Source organism: Armigeres subalbatus, chromosome 2 (assembly GCF_024139115.2).
Source record: "Armigeres subalbatus isolate Guangzhou_Male chromosome 2, GZ_Asu_2, whole genome shotgun sequence".
Taxonomy (NCBI): Eukaryota; Metazoa; Arthropoda; class Insecta; order Diptera; family Culicidae; genus Armigeres; species Armigeres subalbatus.
Window position 1 is genome coordinate 6,501,778 of NC_085140.1, and position 14,085 is coordinate 6,515,862.

The following is a 14,085-nucleotide window of genomic DNA, read 5'->3' on the forward strand; positions in this document are numbered from 1 at the left end:
CCAGCCACCCTCAGCATGGTCTTGCTTTGTAGCCGCGCGTTTTACCGCACGGCTAAGGAGGGCCCCTTAGGTTCAAATATTACGTAACGCAATAGGGGTTGGGGTAGCTTCATTTTTGTTACAATTTGTTACGCAAAATATAGGGGGTAGGGGTCCTTCGGCTTTATACGGTCCGGTGGCTTTATACGGCCATGAGACATGGACGTTAAAGGAGGCTGATCGGAGAGCTTTCAGGTGTTTGAGCATAAGGTGCTGCGGACAATACTCGGCGATAAACAGGAGAACGGTATCTGGCGGCGTCGCATGAATCACGAATTGTACCAGGTGTATAAAGGGCTGGATATTATTAAGCTTATACAACACGGCAGACTACGGTGGGCTGGTCACGTTGTTCGTATGCCGGAAGAACGTCAAGCGAAGATAATATTTACTAAAGAACCCGGAAGAGGCCGCAGGCTTCGTGGAAGGCCGCGTACACGATGGCTTTTTGCAGTTGCAGGGCGCTCAATGTTCAGGGCGACTGGAAGCGATTGGCCCAGGATCGAGTCCAGTGGTGAAGGATACTCCATTCGGCGTAGGTTCATCGAAGAGCTGTAGCCCATCAAGTATCAAGTAAGTAAGGGGTCCTTCGAAATATTGTTACGCGTAACAATTTAATTGCATATAAAAAAAATTCATTTTTTTTCAAAATATGTTTTTTGTCTTTAAAAAAGCATGGAATATACAAAAAATTATAATTTATTACTTTCAAATTCCAGCAAAAATAAGATTTTTCAAAAAACAGAATTTGTTTCGCGTGACGCATGGAGGTGCGGGTAGTTCTGAAAATTGTTACGGATTGCAGTTTGAAGGAGTCCAGTGTTTCGGCCTGGATGAAATAACCGAATCCGGAGACCTGGTGGCTGCACTGAGAAATCAGTGTGGCGTCGAAATCCAGAACACCGCGATTCGGTTAAAGAAGGGTCGAGCGGAAACGCAGGTTGCCACATTACAAGTACCCTTGGCTGAAGTCAAGAAGGAGCTGGATGAGGCAAAGTTGAAGGTGGGTTGGTCAATATGCTCGATAGGCATAAACCAACGAACTCATGCCTGCTTAAAGTACGTCGATTTTAAACATAAATCATATGAATACAGGGGTCCAGATCGGAGTAGGATGTGCCGGAGGTGTGGAGCTGAAGGACTTAAGGCTCACACCTGCCTGGCTGCACCGTAGTGTTTGATCTGCGAAAAAACACCCATCCGGTGGACTGGACTGTCCGGCTTCCAAACGAGTTCGGACATGCAAGTAACTAACTCAGTTGAATCTCAACCACTGCGAGGCAGCGCAAGCGTGGCTACAACGGCCGGCATATGAGAACAAGACTGATGTTGCCCTGCTATCGAACACGTATTCCATCTCTGCTGGAAACGACAGTAGAATTCCAGAACAGTGTCAATCTGGACATGCGGAAAGTACCCAATCCAGGGAATAGTTTTGTCTCCTAACGATGAGGGTTTCGTAATAGCCAAATTAAAGGAGGGCAGGTATCCACCTTCAGAGGTCTGAGAGGTGAGCCATGTATCGATGTGATCCTCTGCAGCGCGGGATAGACGGCAGACCCTGAATGGAGCGGCCATCAGGAAGTACGATTTATGGTCAATTGGGTTGTTTAGGGGTATATATTAGGGTGGTTCAAAAAATCGATTTTGCTCCACAGTGCTCATCTGATTCTTTATCATGTTCTGAGTGTCCTCTGAAAAGTTGAGCTCATTTGGATTAAAACTGATTTAGCACAAGCGATTTCAAGTTTGCATGTAAATTAGTATGGGGAAATTTATTTTTTCATTATACTGTTGATGACGCTTCCCCATTAAGCACAGGTTAAAAGAAAACCTACATAGCTAAAAGGAATACTTAACAGCTTTCACCCAACGAAAACCGCATGTTGATTGATCGCCCCAGTAATTAGTAATAGATTTTAATACAGGTTGCGAATCTTTAGTCATGATCGTTGAACTTCTTTGAGGGCATCACTGAAATGTGCAGTGCAACATAGTAGCCTGAATTTGTGTGTGCTATCTTTCGCGCCACAAGCAGCAATGTTGCCTGTTGAGGAGTTATGCAATTAGCTCCAGAAAACCATGGTATAGATTAAATTCGATTACTAATTATTGGAACGATCAATTAAGATGCGGTTTTCACTGAGTGAAAGATGTTGAGTATTGCTTTTAGCTATGTAGGTTTTCTTTTAACCTGCGCTTAATGGGGAAGCGTCATCAACAGTATAATAAAAAAAAAAATTCCCCATACTAATTTGCATGCAAACTTGAAATCGCTTGTGCTAAATCAGTTTTAATCCAAATGAGCTCAAATTTTCAGAGGACACTCAGAACATGATAAAGAATCAGATGAGCACTGTGGAGCAAAATCGATTTTTTGAACCACCATAGTATATATGTTTTTACATATTCTGAATCTGCATAAAAAACTGAGCCTAACCTCAATTTTTCAGAATTTTTGGAGCCCCGGAACAATTTTTAATTTATATGGGACTAAACATTTGTTCTTATGGGGGGCAGCAGGGACTATGTCCAAGGGCTTGACGACCCCTCCCCATGGCCACTGCGAGTTAGGGGGCCTGCCTAGGATGTGGTGGGGTTTGACAGTGGGCTCTGTTGAACCTCTGCAAAAAGCTGCATGTGTCTAGAGGCAGGCCCTATCAAACCCAGTCAACACATGAAAGTATATGGTGTCGTGTAGGCTGTTGAAGTGGAGGCGATATAGGTGCTTCTCCATACAACATGTATGTATATCGGGTATCTATATCGTCTCCAATTCAGCATCTTGTATTGCACCATGTACGACTTTATATTGACTGAAAAGCGACCGTGTGCCGCTCAAAGCGCACAAGCCCAACATGAGTGCCAACCGGCACATCAGGATTAATACCAGTGAGATCCTGATTACAGTATACTGGTTACGGCAAGCGACAAACACACGCGCGAAAGTAATGCAAAATAAACGACATGTAAAATAAACGTAAATTAACAAAATATGTCTGGCTACATTCTTATTTAACGTCAAATAGAGATAACATAATTAGCTTTCCGATTACTATCAATTTGGTTGAACAGCCGTGATTATTACTTTATTTTCAATTTAAATCCCGTTTCTTTTTTACTTTCCTTGCGTTGAAGAAATGATGCCGCGGGCGCCTCATCCGAAATTCAAATGAACAATCGCTCATTTTGAGCGATTAATTGTTTATTCTCGCGAAGGATAAACAATTCTCGGGAACTTTTTCAAATCGGCGTATGTAACATTTTGATCAAGCTGAGAAAATGAGCTTGGAAGTTTTCAGATTTCATTTTTATTCCTATTTAGAAACTAATCATTTTTATTGCAATTGAATACACCTCAACGATACATTATGAAAAGGTTCATCGTCACTGACTCTGAAATCTGCACTGCGTGTGAACATTTTAGTTATTTTGATAAAAATATATGTTACAACGTTCTGCAAAAGATAAATCACATACGTCGTTTTGATACGTCAGCATGACCGAGGTCATGCTACTTTCGTCGAAATGTTACGCTGCTTCGTACGCTGCATTGTTGATACGTCGAAATGTTGCGTCAAGTTGAAACCTTGCACGCACATGTGACTGAAAAAATTGCAACGCTTACAACACGACGTAACAACATTTGCTGCAGAAAAACAACGTAAAATGTTTTTCTTAACGAAAATCAGAATATCAAAGCAACATGCTTAATTTTGAAATCAGTGATGAAAAAGTACACGCAGACGCACGTTTTAAACTATTTAGTTGTTCGAAAAAACTATTTAAAGTACATTTTCTGCTAAGCGGTGTATGTGCAATATTTTCAACAATGATGTTACACCGTTTTGCAAAAAATTGATTTACATTTTTACAAACACATTTTCATGTAGCTTTGAAAATATACACATTTTTAGATGAATTTGATGCCATATGCTGTTGAAAACGGGTTTGTTTACAATTTGCGACATACGCCGTTTTGAAAAAGTACCCGAGAATTGAACAAATCAAGGAAATGCTAATACTGTAGTATATAAGTTGCATAGTCACATCACTTTCCATGGTGAATCCCGATCTATGTTACTGATTACCCCTCCCAACTAACACAACTTCCTTCCCGTGGTAATTGTGGAGATGCAGAGGTATTCTCGGTCTCTAGTAGCAACAATAACCACACACTAACATTCCCTCCCTTCCCCAACTGACTGTAAGGACTTGGCCGGCGCCGTTATTGATCAACATTTGAGAGCTGCTGAAACGTGCACTTCGAGAATAGATGGTAAACACCAACCACTATTCACTTGGATCGTATTGCAATTTGCACCAGTTCTGATCAATCACGGAGTAGCAACCATTGATATGTACAGTCAGTCTAAGCTAAGCTAAGCTAAGCTATATGGGACTAAACATTTGTTCTTATGCTGCATGGGCCAACTGTCATTCTATGAATGTTAGTGTCATTCTATCGATTAAAATGGCTTATTGTTTGCTATACAAAAATGAAAATAAAAGGTTTACAAGCAAAATAAAAATATTTGGAGTTAAGAAAAGCATGCTCTTTATGTTAAACTATAAAAAAACCTCATATTTTTCTCTGCTCAACAACCCAATTATACCCCCAATAGAACCACAAGGTGGGTCAATACAGTTGACCTATAATGGCGTACGTCTCAAACTGAATGTTAAAGCATAGTACATAATTTTTAATTAAATAAAATTTCAATAATTTATTTTATTCCTGTGATTTTCTTCAAATACATACTTGTAAGAAGACATTTAATTCTCCTTAGCTTGGCGGTAAGACGCGCGGCTACAAAGCAAGACCAGGCTGGGTTCGATCCCCGATGGGTAAATTTTCCCGATGTCCCTGGGCATAAAAGTATCATCGTTAGCCTCATGATATACAAATTAAAAAATGGTTTTGAAACCTCGCAGTTAACAACTGTGAAAATGCTTAAGGAACAGTTGCGAAGCGACAATGTCTCAGTGGGGGATGTAATGTCAATAAAAAGAAGAAGAAGAAGAAGACATTTAATTTTGCTGGTTTTATCGCCGTAGCTGACTATGAGTCGATATCACTATTTCTGCTCTTTCAGACTTGACAAGAGGAAATTCTTTTGCAACACCATCTTTTCGGTTCAGTTGGCAGAAAGTATTCTAATCTATTTTTCCTAATGATCATATGACCTTATGCATTTATTTTTAGGGGTTATTGTCAAATAACAACAGCATGTTTCAAAAGTGTTTGAAGCCAGGTGATCATGCCAGCAGTGTTGAATAGAAATCGAGTTAATCTGCATTCTGAACCTTGCTTTAATGTTTTCATATCAATTGAATTTTCTGAAATCTTTTCTCCATCAAAATCGGAGCTTTAAAAAAATCTTAATTTCGTTCAATATTTTCGTAGCTTAAAGTACATTGACAGTCGTTGATAGTCAACGTGTTTGCTGGAGTTAATAATCTAGCAATTTTCAGTCGAATTTCGCCGAGTCTTAACTTGTTTTTAGGAATAAAAGCATCTTGTAATCTTGTAATTGTTTTTAGGAATAAAAGCATGGGACAATAACATCAAAGTTCAATCAAAGGTAATTGCCTATATTCCGGGGATGAAACCACGAAGGATTTCCGTTGGCCACCTCACAAAAGGATCTTTCACATAATTATTTACTCACATAATTATTTACTTCACATATTTATTCACATTACTTATTATTTAGATTTTCACAGTAATTTCCATACAAACTTTAAATGACGTGTGCATAATCAAATTACATCTAAATTTATAAAAAAAATTAGGAGGATTTATCAGAGATTGAATCCTAAAGAGAAAGAGCAAGTCTCTCACTTATCATCTCTGTATACATAGGGTAAAATGCCCAATAGTGGACCCCCTAGTAGAGGAATTTTGCTCTTCCTGTCATAAGGCTTAGAAATTTTCAACATATTAACTCTGCTTAATATCCGACAACAAGCTCTGCATCCCCTCTTCACGATACATACATAAAACACCCAAATACACGACGTTATTCGTTGAAATTAACAATTTAAAGTCTAACTGAATTCGCCCTATAGTAGACCCCCTGGGGGTCCATAATAGGAAAATGCTTCCCTATAGTCGACACTTCATTTGATTTTCATGTCCCGTTTCGGGACGTTCTTCTTCCCTATTATGGACCCCCCAAAATATTCCTTTAATGGACACTCTCGTGTTTATTTTTTATAGAACTGTAAAAAAATCATCTATTTTACTTTCCATAGCATTTCCAATGCATGTAACCAAATCATAGGACTGTAAGGTAGGTTCTCCCGATAGAATTTCATAGCAAAATGTTGACATTGTGCAGTAATAATGCAAAAATGGCTGGAGGGTCCACTATTGGTTGGGGGTCCACTATTGGGTACTTTCCAGCTTTTTACGCTGCGATGCCATAATTCTTTGAATAACCCCTCTTGACACATGCTGTGTCCACTATAATTTATTTATGGGACAATCTTAGCAACCTATGACTCGTTAGAAATTTCCATGAAAACATGAATCTGTCATAATAAGGATAGAAATTCAAAAAGGCTACCGAGCGGTTCAATATTCCTATCAATTATTACCTCACGAAATATATGTCTTTATTTTATTTTTCAGGTCTCCAAATGAATATGAGATGATGCACACTTTGAGATGCTACAAAGTTAATTTCAATGAATCTTAGTTTATCAATTTTCCGGTACTCCCAGTAAATTTTTGGATCGCTGTTCAAACACATCATCAACAATACCATTGTCAATTTTTACAAGAAAAACATTCATTATAGTTCTGATAGGTTGTTACCTATGTAATCCTCTGAAAGACTATAATTTTTGAAACTCCGTTCGATCTTCTGCTTAATTCTTCCTCAAACAATTTGAGCGTTTAATCAGAGCATTGTGTTTCTGGGCAGATGTTCCGGAGTACCACCACATTAGTAGATGAGTATCCAAGATGACTGCACTCAGTAATGTCTAGCCAAAACCAGTTTTATCTTTAAACCTTTAAGAATGACCGAATCTTTAAACCAGTTTTATCAACTATATTTTAACATTATGGAACTCAGAGCTCATCTATCTAATATTCTGTTTGGGAATAACATATTTTAATGCACAGAAGGCTAAAATCAAATCTAACATGTTATTTAATTCCAAATATAAAGTAACAAAAAGTGGTAAATTGAATTGAATTTGATGTTGCTAGGTACAGTTTTTTATTACAATCTCTAGGGTACATCTTTCTTAAACCGACATAAAGAGCTTTCGATTGTTTGAAAATATCAAACGATCCCTCAAAATTGGTAAAAAAAACGCAATCAGGGGAGGAAGCGGCTCCCTCAATTAAGCGTGGAATAATAATCCAGGATCAAAAATCACTATTATTAAGTTGTTCTAAAACATGTTATGATTGAAATCGATAAAGTGTTGCAAGTCACCCCTTCTGCGGGGTAACTTGCAACACCCATCATTTTGATATTGTTTTCATATATTTTTATTGCCGTATATCTGATTATGGATGTCCTACGAAAGGCTGAAACACATAAGGCTAAACTCAAAAGGCAGAAATCCCGAAAGGCTGAAAGTCTCAAAAGACTGAAATGTATCGAAAGGCTGAAATTGATGGAATGAAATGAATCCCAACCATACGATATGTTGTACCAACTATGTTGATTGGTTGAACAGTAAATAATGGATAAAGAAGAATAAAGAACAAAGAAAAAAAAGAATAATGAATAAAAAATAAAGAATACAGAATAAAGAATAAAGAATAAAGAACAGAGAAGGAGGAAGGAAGAAAGAAGAAGGAAGAAGATGGAAGAAGGGAGAAAGAAGACGGAAGAAGGGAGAAAGAAGACGGAAGAAGGGAGAAGGAAAAAAGATGAAAAACTGAAGAAAGAACATAGAAGAAGAAAGAAGGAAAAAGTAAGATAAAGATGAAAGAAGGAACAATGATGAAGCAAGAAGAAACAAGGAAGAAGGAAGAGCGAAAGAAAAAGAAAGAAAGAAGAAGGGTAAAGAAGACGGAAGATGGGAGAAGGAAAAAAGATGAAATATTGTAGAAAAAACATAAAAGAAGGAAAAAAGTAAAAGTAAGATTAAGATGAAACAAGGAATAATGAAGAAGCAAGAAGAAACAAGGAAGAAGGAAGACAGAAGAGGGAAGGATAAAGATGGAAGAATGAAGAAGGAAGAAAGAAGAAGAAAGAAGAATGAAGAAAACAAGAAGAGGAAGGAGGTAAAAGACAGAAGAATGAAAAAAGGAAGGAAAGAAATAAGAAAACAGGACGAAATAAGAAAGAAAGATGAAGAAACAAGGGACAAGGAAGAAAAGAAAGGAGAAGAAAGGACGAAAGAAAGAAAAGAAAAACATGTTGAAAGAAAGAAGAAGGAATAATGTAGAACGAAGAAAGAATAGATAAAAAAGAATAAGGAAAAAGGAAGAAGAAACTAGGAAAAGGAGGAAGGTGGAGGAAAGAAGACAGAAAAGAAAAAAACAAGGAATTGAAAGAAGGAAGAAAGAAAAAACAAGGAAAAGGAAGAAGGAAGAAATAAGATAGCAATATGATAGCCTTATGAGTTTGCAACCTTATGTGATTCAGCCTGTCGTGGAAGAACCCTGATTATACGTACAATCCCTAGTATGAGCTAACATGAAAAGTATCACATGTTGAAAATTTGAAAAATTTATTTATTTTAGAATACTTGTGGCATGTGACTAATCACGTTCCCAGTGAAGTGAGAAGAGGCATTACTTCTGCTAATAGCCCTTCTTCAGCGTACGTAACCAACTCAGGTTCCGCGAGATATAGACGGAAACGAACATATTGTCGAGTATCCTGTTTAACAGGCATAGACCGCTCGAGGAATCTTTTGTCGGCAAATACCAGATCAGATTAGATATTTCACAGCAACACTTTGGGTAGATGGATATTTCTTTTTCAAGTTCATGGAACAAAACGAATCTAAAGTAATTTGATATATTCATCATACAATAGAAGTTTTAATGAGAAAATCTACAAATTGTTCAACTATAAGAATATGATTGCTTTTTGAGAGTTGTAAATTTTGCATTGCCATTATTTGAACAATATAAATAAATTTTGATGCATCTGTTTGCTCCAAACGTGTATATAAATATATGTTTTTTTTTGTATTTAATTTTGATGATATGGTTTCCTCTACAATTATACCTACTTTAATAAACTCAGCAAACTTTCCTAAGAAAGGGAACAATGACAAATTTAGATACGTTTTTCTTTATAGTAAACCTGATTGAAATCTTTTTGTATATACTTTTTTAAATCATGGTCTTTTGCTTTAAAATATCATTCCATTCTTAACTCGTGAGCAGCTTGTAAATATACAAGTTTATGATGAATTTTGTACGTATCTTTTAACAATCCTCAACTCGCCCATCTGTCGGCAAAACAGTGACTTATTTTGGCACGCTCAATATTACGGTATCAGTATTATGAAATCACGCCAAGTAATGGCGCAATTGATGAGGACAGTATTCGAAAATTAAACTCTTTTTTCGTTGGCGGTTTCGACATGACTAATGATCTCTATATTCTTTCCGTTTAACAGTCTATTCGAATGACAGCAAAATTAGCATCACTTCCGAAGGGAAGCAATGCCCAGAATAGCAATAAGCAATTTACTTAACACTAACATACCTGGAGAAACATAATCAAACTTTATAGGTTATCACAATCTTAAAAACTCACAATAAAACTTTACAAACTATGAGCATAGTGTTGGATACGACACTTTCATGAATTATGACTGTTCATAGATTGTTCTGGAATTCACTAGTGATTGCTTTTCGGTTTAGCTACAAGATCTTAAGGAAAATAGGACACACGAATCCACACTTACTTGATATTCAGTTGATGCTCTGGAATCTTACTGGTTGCGCTGCTGACGGTGTCGCTGCACTCCTGATCGCTGACCGCCGAGGATGGACTTTCCGAGGACATCTTAACGTACAGGTTGCTGCTATCCGCCCCAGTAGTGCACACCGGAGGAGGTATCGGGGACGAGTTAGACGAGGATGAACCATAATCGGTTGAACCCGTGGCAGCAGTGGTCCCCAGCCCAGCGGAAACCAATGGCTGCCGACTGCTCAGACCCGGCGAGGACAGATTATTGATCGTACCATTTTCCCGAAGGACATTGATCTCCTTCGGTGAATTATTTGGCGGGTTGTTCATTCGGAAATAGTGCGTCTTGTGCGAACTTCCCGGCCGGGAGTAGTCGAGATGGTCGTATTCGGTGTCTAAAATTGATAGAACATTTTTAATTCGAAGCTCTGGCAAGCAGTTCTGGTGATGAATTTCAAGGCTTACAAATCATTTCGTATCATATCTGAGAGCATGCATCAAACAGAATTGTACAAAGTAGAACAGTTGTAAAATTTCCGCAGAAATATAATTTAACTTACCGAGATCTTTGTAACCATCCTTGTGTTTGATTTCATCATACACATGATCTTTAACATCATAATTAGGGTTGGTCATGTCGGCGTCAAAATTCTTCTGGCTTTCCGACAGGAATTGGATAGAGTACGCTGCGAAAATATGTCGAAAGATTAGTATTCACGTATTCATAGTCAAACTTCTCTCAAACTTACATCGGTCAGTTCCAACTGATTCGTTTTCCGGGTAGCGATACTTGTCCAAATTAGACTTGGGATTCCGCAGATTATTGCGTATCAATGAACCATTAGCAACTCCGTTGGGGTGTCCACCACTAACAGCACCATTGGCGCCCGCGCCCGGTTGGTTCTGGTACGCCGAATAGACGGGATTGTCGAAATGGCCCGGCTGCTCTTGAATCATGTAGTTGACGACGTGGTTGACTTCCGCTTTCAGATTGGCAACCCGACGACGGTAGTATATAACCAGGGCTACGATCACACCCACGAATATTACTGTCACTACGAGACCCCAGGCAAGGCCGGCGTTGGATGCTGTAAAAAAATCAATGCATAACATGTAAAAAATCTATTTGGAATATTAGAGTTATAAAGCAATATGTAACTCGTTAATTATTTAGCTTTGCATAGGATTGTGTGCTAGAAATTTAAATGAGAAATAAAGGCGCAAAAGACAGTACACTTATTCGTTTGCTTATTTATTCGTAGAAGTTCTATTTATGTTCTAAAAATCTGACATTTACGTAAATTTTCAACATAAGTGCTAAATGCATCTATTCATTGATTTCAAAGAATGTACACCTTCAATATGGAGTAAATCGCAATCAAACCTGATAGAATAACCAAACAATTGGATCAAAGTTTATTATAAAATGGAACGAATTTGAGAATCGAGATCTCTAAAGTCTGCTTGAGCTAGGTTTATTATTACATAATCATTACCAGACTAGCGAAAACAAACTTAGTTTTCCATTCGTGTATCAACTGATAAGAAACATTCATGAAATCGAAAATCGATAAATTATATACAATAAATGTGCAGCTGATCATTGTTCTACAAACAATACTACATTATCAACTTGGTTGACAATGTATGGAAAAACGGAATAAACGAATATTGCCGAGCTCAAAGTCACACCCCAGACGTATCACATGTGCAAATAATGTATCATAAAAAACATTGTACATTGTCCTAAAATTACCAAAAGCTCTATCTGCATCTGCAGATCCATTGCGCGCACGAACGACAGCAGAGAAGTTTTCCTTAAGGTGCGGTTGATCAAACTCCAACATCGGGTCGACATTGTTATCAAAGTCCAAATGAAAATCGTTGTCATTTTGCGATACAGAATCTGGCGTTGCAGTATCATCGTTCATTGTATCGGAACTCGAGAAATTTGTGTTATGAAATGTATCCGAAGAATGGCTCACATTTTCGTTTATTTCTAAAATATTATCATCTTCCGATTGTAGTCTCCAATCGAATCCAACCGTAGTTGTGTCTTGTCGATCTTCTGAATCTTCAGTCTTATTCGAATGTTCATCTGGAAGATGAACATAATCGTCCAGAGGGTGACCAAAGTCTTCTCCTGTTTGAGTTGGGTTGATTTCTAAAATCATATCATCTTCTGCGTGTAGTCTCCAATCGAATCCAACCGTAGTTGTGTCCTGTCCATCTTCTGAATCTTCAGTGTTATTCGAATGTTCATCTGGAAGATGAACATAATCGTCCAGAGGGTGACCAAAGTCTTCTCCTGGTTGAGTTGGATTGATTTCTGAAATCATATCATCTTCCGATTGTAGTCTCCAATCGAATCCAACCGTAGTTGTGTCCTGTCCATCTTCTGAATCTTCATTGTTATTCGAATGTTCATCTGGAAGATGAACATAATCGTCCAGAGGGTGACCAAAGTCTTCTCCTGGTTGAGTTGGGTTGATTTCTAAAATCATATCATCTTCCGATTGTAGTCTCCAATCGAATCCAACCGTAGTTGTGTCTTGTCGAACTTCTGAATCTTGAGTCTGATTCGAATGTTCATCTGGAAGATGAACATAATCGTCCAGAGGGTGACCAAAGTCTTCTCCTGGTTGAGTTGGATTGATTTCTAAAATCATATCATCTTCCGACTGTAATCTCCAATCGAATCCAACCGTAGTTGTGTCTTGTCGAACTTCTGAATCTTGAGTCTGATTCGAATGTTCATCTGGAAGATGAACATAATCGTCCAGAGGGTGACCAAAGTCTTCTCCTGGTTGAGTTGGATTGATTTCTAAAATCATATCATCTTCCGATTGTAGTCTCCAATCGAATCCAACCGTAGTTGTGTCCTGTCCATCTTCTGAATCTTCAGTCTGATTCGAATGTTCATCTGGAAGATGAACATAATCGTCCAGAGGGTGACCATAGTCTTCTCCTGGTTGAGTTGGGTTGATTTCTAAAATCATATCATCTTCCGACTGTAATCTCCAATCGAATACAACCGTAGTTGCGTCTTGTCGATCTTCTGAATCTTGAGTCTGATTCGAATGTTCATCTGGAAGATGAACATAATCGTCCAGAGGGTGACCAAAGTCTTCTCCTGGTTGAGTTGGATTGATTTCTAAAATCATATCATCTTCCGATTGTAGTCTCCAATCGAATCCAACCGTAGTTGTGTCTTGTCGAACTTCTGAATCTTGACTCTTATTCGAATGTTCATCTGGAAGATGAACATAATCGTCCAGAGGGTGACCAAAGTCTTCTCCTGGTTGAGTTGGATTGATTTCTAAAATCATATCATCTTCCGATTGTAGTCTCCAATCAAATCCAACCGTAGTTGCATCTTGTCTATCTTCTGAATCTTGAGTCTTATTCGTATGTTCATCTGGAAGATGAACGTAATCGTCCAAAGGGTGACCAAAGTCTTCTCCTGGTTGAGTTGGGTTGATTTCTAAAATCATATCATCTTCCGATTGTAGTCTCCAGTCGAATCCAACCGTAGTTGCGTCTTGTCGATCTTCTAAATCTTGAGTCTGATTCGAATGTTCATCTGGAAGATGAACATAATCGTCCAGAGGGTGACCAAAGTCTTCTCCTGTTTGAGTTGGATTGATTTCTAAAATCATATCATCTTCCGATTGTAGTCTCCAGTCGAATCCAACCGTAGTTGTGTCTTGTCGATCTTCTGAATCTTGAGCCTTATTCGTATGTTCATCTGGAAGATGAACATAATCGTCCAAAGGGTGACCAAAGTCTTCTCCTGGTTGAGTGGGATTGCTTTCTAAAATGATATCATCTTCCGACTGTAGTCGCCAATCATAACCACCCGTGGTTACGTCTTGTCCGACTGGCGCTGAATCACAATAATGTGGCGTTGAGATTTGCTGAGAATCATCCACCGTATTCGACGATGATGCAGTTGTCACAAAAATGTAATTTGATAAATTTTCGGTAGTGACCACTTCTAATTGAATGAAAGAAGCTGGACTGGTCAATTCCAATTCTGAATTTGCCTGAGAAACGGGATCTAAGACTAATGTTATGTCGTTCTCCGATTGCGTTGTCCAATCAGAATTTTCAACATTTCCATCAAGGTGTATATGCTCAGTAG

At 38.2% G+C, this 14,085-nt stretch overlaps 1 protein-coding gene across 4 annotated transcripts in view; it reads right to left on the bottom strand.

The window, feature by feature from the left end:
• Nucleotides 1-9,026: 9,026 nt before the first annotated feature.
• The window catches only part of LOC134217600 (protein draper-like), a 102,760-nt gene continuing 97,701 nt past the window's right edge, over nucleotides 9,027-14,085 (bottom strand). For all 4 annotated transcript variants that reach the window (XM_062696376.1, XM_062696375.1, XM_062696378.1 and 1 more), the window contains 3 exons: nucleotides 10,691-11,029; nucleotides 10,502-10,627; nucleotides 9,027-10,336 (listed from right to left, as the gene is read on the bottom strand). In XM_062696376.1, coding sequence (XP_062552360.1) covers nucleotides 9,933-10,336; nucleotides 10,502-10,627; nucleotides 10,691-11,029 — 869 coding nt within the window. In that variant the 3' untranslated portion in view covers nucleotides 9,027-9,932. The remainder of the gene's footprint in view (nucleotides 10,337-10,501; nucleotides 10,628-10,690; nucleotides 11,030-14,085) is intronic.